Source organism: Lepidothrix coronata, unplaced genomic scaffold (assembly GCF_001604755.1).
Source record: "Lepidothrix coronata isolate B3197 unplaced genomic scaffold, Lepidothrix_coronata-1.0 Scaffold10, whole genome shotgun sequence".
NCBI lineage: Eukaryota > Metazoa > Chordata > Aves > Passeriformes > Pipridae > Lepidothrix > Lepidothrix coronata.
The window spans coordinates 1,586,313-1,590,702 of NW_016690190.1; the positions used below are offsets into that span (position 1 = coordinate 1,586,313).

The 4,390-nt window shown below is 42.0% G+C and overlaps 1 protein-coding gene across 1 annotated transcript in view; it reads left to right on the plus strand.

Annotated features, from left to right (window-relative positions):
• Window positions 1–4,390, plus strand: part of PAH (phenylalanine hydroxylase) — a 38,740-nt gene that overhangs the window by 24,893 nt on the left and 9,457 nt on the right. The window contains exons 6-8 of the mRNA XM_017804840.1: window positions 1,690–1,886; window positions 2,262–2,397; window positions 3,687–3,756. Coding sequence (XP_017660329.1) covers window positions 1,690–1,886; window positions 2,262–2,397; window positions 3,687–3,756 — 403 coding nt within the window. The remainder of the gene's footprint in view (window positions 1–1,689; window positions 1,887–2,261; window positions 2,398–3,686; window positions 3,757–4,390) is intronic.

Sequence of the window (4,390 nt, forward strand, 5' to 3'; positions counted from 1 at the left end):
TCAGTTACTTTGGAAACAGAACCTGTATAGACCTAGACTTAAGTCCCAAATGAACCTTTTATGTGAAGTTCTCAGACTTTCCAATTAGGTCTTTCAGTAAATAGGGTGTCAAAGCCCATGTCTGGGCTTCTGGGGCTCATGGAAAGAAGGTATGTGGTTTTTGTGACTTTGTGTGTTAATTCAGGAAGGCACAGATCGATCTGTGATGTCTTTGTCTTGGGTGCTACCCCACAACATACCTTTCAGGCTCTGCAGTGGGGAGGAGAGTCAGAGGTTGTCTCCAGCATAGGGGGACAGAGATACAGAGAAGCAGGCAGGAGGAGAGGCACAACCAAAGTTTTTAGGCTTCATGGGAAGTATATGAAAAGGCAAATGTGCTTAGTTTGCAAAGGTGCTACCTGGTTGCAAAGGTGAGATGGGTCAGCGGTTGCTTGTCTTGTACTCTTCTTCCCGTCTTCAATTCCATTCTTTTCTGTATCCCTTTTTTGCACCTATTTTATCCTCTTTCTTTATTATGTTTGCCTCTACTTTTCCTTTGCTCTCTGCCTCCTCTCCTGATAGATTTACCCATCGTTTTTGTTGAATGCCTAATTTTCCTGACTTCTCTTTTCTTTGCTTTTAGCTTGCCTCTTCCTTCTGCCTTCCTTTGCCTCCAGCCCCACCTATCCTAAAATTTTTTAATTGAAATTAATTGAAATTGAAATAACCCTTGAAGGTGTTTGAGGATTACTTGGGAGTGCTATAGGAACAACAATCCCCCAGAAATCCTCATAATTCAACAGGATGTTTAAAGCTCCACAGATCAAGAAGGGCTGATACAGAGAGTCAGAAATGATGGTACTCCAGAGGAGCTGCCCTGAGGCTCAAGAAAAAAAATGAGGGAGTAGGAGATTGTAGGGTGTCATCAAGAGTTTAACAATGGGTCTCTGGGGCTTGGAAAACTCCAGCATTATTCCAGCAGTGATGTTAACCCTATTAAGTTACTTAAAACCCTTTGATTTTTCAAAGCTGCTGGCTTCACCTATGGCCCTAACATTATTGCTGAGGAATTGGCTATTCACAGGAGGCCAGACTGCATTACTTGTGATTGTATGATTCCTGTTAGCTTCAGCATGAGCTAAGCACATGGAGGCCTGAGGGTGGGATTTGACTCAAAATTGCTCATTACAATTATAAAAAGTCAAATTGGCTGGAGTCTGCATTTGTTACAGCATAAAGCACAGATCAGAATTTCTCTGCCACTCCAACAGAGTTTTATTAAGCTGATGGTTTCCCTGTTGTTATTAATGTGCATTAATATAATGCACATTAGAGCAAGAAATAAAGCAGCTACTTCATATCTAGAAATGCAAAAAAGAAGAAAATTTTGACAAAACAAATAAGCACTGATTTATTTTAAACACAATAATGCAAGGAGCTGTCTAATGGCCAATATCTCAGCCAAGGTCAGTAGAGCCCTTTCCAGCCAGTGCCTAGGGACAAGTGAGGCTCCTTTTGCATCTACATGTCAGACCAAAGGCATCTTCCCTCCTGCATCAGGAGCTCCTGGTCAGCCCAAGTAAACCTGCAATATGAAGCCGAATAAGAAAACTTTTGAAAATAGCAAGTGTAAAAGGAGAAAGAGTGGGGTGCTGGTGGCATATGACATCTTCTGTGTCGCTGCTACGGAGGGTACCATTTTCTTTCTAGTGGCCAACCTATTCCTCGTGTCATCTATACGGAAGAAGAAAAGAAAACGTGGGGCACCGTCTTCAGGGAGCTGAAGAGCCTCTATCCAACTCATGCTTGTTATGAACACAACCATGTGTTCCCACTGCTGGAGAAGTACTGTGGCTACCAAGAGGACAATATTCCCCAGCTTGAAGATGTTTCAAACTTCCTGCAGAGTAAGTTTGAAGCACCTAAAAGAACCAGATGAAATTAAAGGCCTCAGCTATCAGTGGGGGTGATGCTTCCAGAGATGTAAAAACAGTCCCTGCTTTACCATAGGCTCCCTATGGTATGACTTAACCTATGTCCCAGATCCCTCTCTAATGCTTCCAGGGGTACAGTTGGACAGATGTTCAGATGCTGTGCTGGTGGGACATATGAGTAACAAATTCCCTGCTCTTTCACAATTAAACTCTGTTTAACATAGAGAGAGAAAAAAAAAAAAACAAACCAACCCCAAAACAATTAACAAACTTCCACTGCAGGAAGTCTGGATATGGATAAATTGAACACGTTAGCTGTTTTTAAGATTCCATGTTTTTTCCCTTCAGGCTGCACTGGATTTCGCCTGCGTCCTGTTGCAGGCTTACTGTCCTCTCGGGATTTCTTGGCTGGGCTGGCATTTCGAGTATTCCACTCTACACAGTATATTCGCCATGCATCCAAACCCATGTACACACCAGAGCCGTAAGTACTTTGGCACAAAAAGTGTGTAAAGTTGCAGCAGACTAACAGCAGGGTCAGTCCAACCGATAATAACCATGTGGGAATTGGGAGCACTCCTGGGAACAGAGCTAATGGAGAGCAGCCAAGTGACTACTCTCTTCTGAAAACTGTTCCAGAACATTTTTAGTCTTTTTAACAATTTTTATCCTCTTCTGCAAGTTCTTCTGGGGCAAATGAGATGGTTTTGCTACTGAAGGCATGCTCCTCCAGTGGCTGGGATGCAAGAGAACAGTGTACTAACACAGCTTAGCTATTAACACCCAAATAGTGGTGTGAAATCTAGTGCAGGAATGACTCAACATGTTGCAAGCAAGGTTCTGGCAGCAAGATAGGGGAAGCCCAGACCACTGAACCCATCACTTTTTCAGTTTTACGTTGGAATGTTTCTCTCTGTCCCTGTCCATTGTCCTTTTCCACTTGCCATTTTCAAAACAGTTTTCTCATTCTGCTTCATATTGTTGCAATTCTTCCTCACCTCACTTACTGTTTCTTTTCTCCTTACTTCCCACAACCTCTTCTCCCTTCCTTTATTCTAGTTTCATTCTTCTGATTTTACTTCCTGCTTTTGCTCACCCTATTCTCATCCTGCACAAAGCCAGGCTGAAAAGTTATCCACAGTCCTGGCCTTCTTGAGAGCATCTTATGCCTCTCCTTTTTCCATCTCACCAAATCACTTCTCTGTATTTGAAAAATCTAACAGTCCTTAGGTGAGAGATTTGCCTGTCCAGCTGCCAACTTCAACTAGTGATGAAATAATCCTACCTATTTCATCATATGTAGCTTTCACCTCTCAGTGGGAGGCTATGGGCCTGAACAGGGACTGGATTTGAGCTCTTGAGGTACATGTTGACATTATAGTGAGTTGTCTTAGTTGCCTGAGCTCCATCTCAAAATGTTTTTTGTCCTTGAGACTGAAACATCTATGTTCTCTTTGGTGGGGTGATACCTTTCTGGGCTTTCTTAAGCTGGGTGGGCAGTTAAATGGATGGTTTTCTTCCATAAGGAAAAACAAATAGTGTATCATCCTTCTGCTGAGTGATGTATGATGATAAAAGCACTGAAAATCCTGGAGTTTGCAAGTATTTCCATCATGAGAACAATCTTAGAGCAAAATGTTTTCCTGGGAGTGATATTTTCTTGCAGGAGCAAATGCACTATGCTCTTGCCTATGTGCTGACTCTAGGGCGTTCATCCAGCATTGCTGGACTTTTCCTGTATCACAGTAATTCAGATGTCATCTTTTCCTGCAGTGATATTTGTCACGAGCTGCTAGGACATGTGCCTCTTTTTGCTGACCCCAGTTTTGCTCAGTTTTCCCAGGTAAGTTGCTCAGTGGTTATACTATTTGTATGATTGAACACACGAAAGACTAGGTAATTCAGAGGATGATCCAAGAGCTATGAAGGATGGTGTGGATTCACCTTTAAGCATACTGTTTAAGAGTGTCTGAGATTATTTATTTATTGCTCCAAACTTAGGTGAAATCAACTCCAAATATCGTCTTGTGTGAGTTGTTTTTTTACAGGCAACCCCTTTGTGAAGCCATCTTCTGAAAACCTTTTTGCAAATGTTGATCCTTCTGAGCAAAGTTACTTTGAGCAAAGGAGAGTTACTTTTGAGCAAAATAGCTCTTGAGTCAGATGAATTATTATCCCACCATGATCTTCAAATATTAGGGAAAGTGGGGATTTTTTGTTTGTTTTGTTTTCTGTTGAAGCCACATAGAAGGCTGAGTAAAGTGAGGAATTGTCCCAGCTGTAAGCATGGGAGAAGGCTGGAGAGGAGCTTTCTTCTGGTAGTGTTAATGTCTCTGGAATAGAAGCCAAACCTTGATGGAGTAAATTTTTGCCTGCCTCTTACCAGAAAACATGAAAAAACACAAACAGAGAAAGGCAGAACAGCAGAGAGAAAGAGGAAAAGAGAGAAAGAGAGAAAGAGAGAAAGAGAGAAAGAG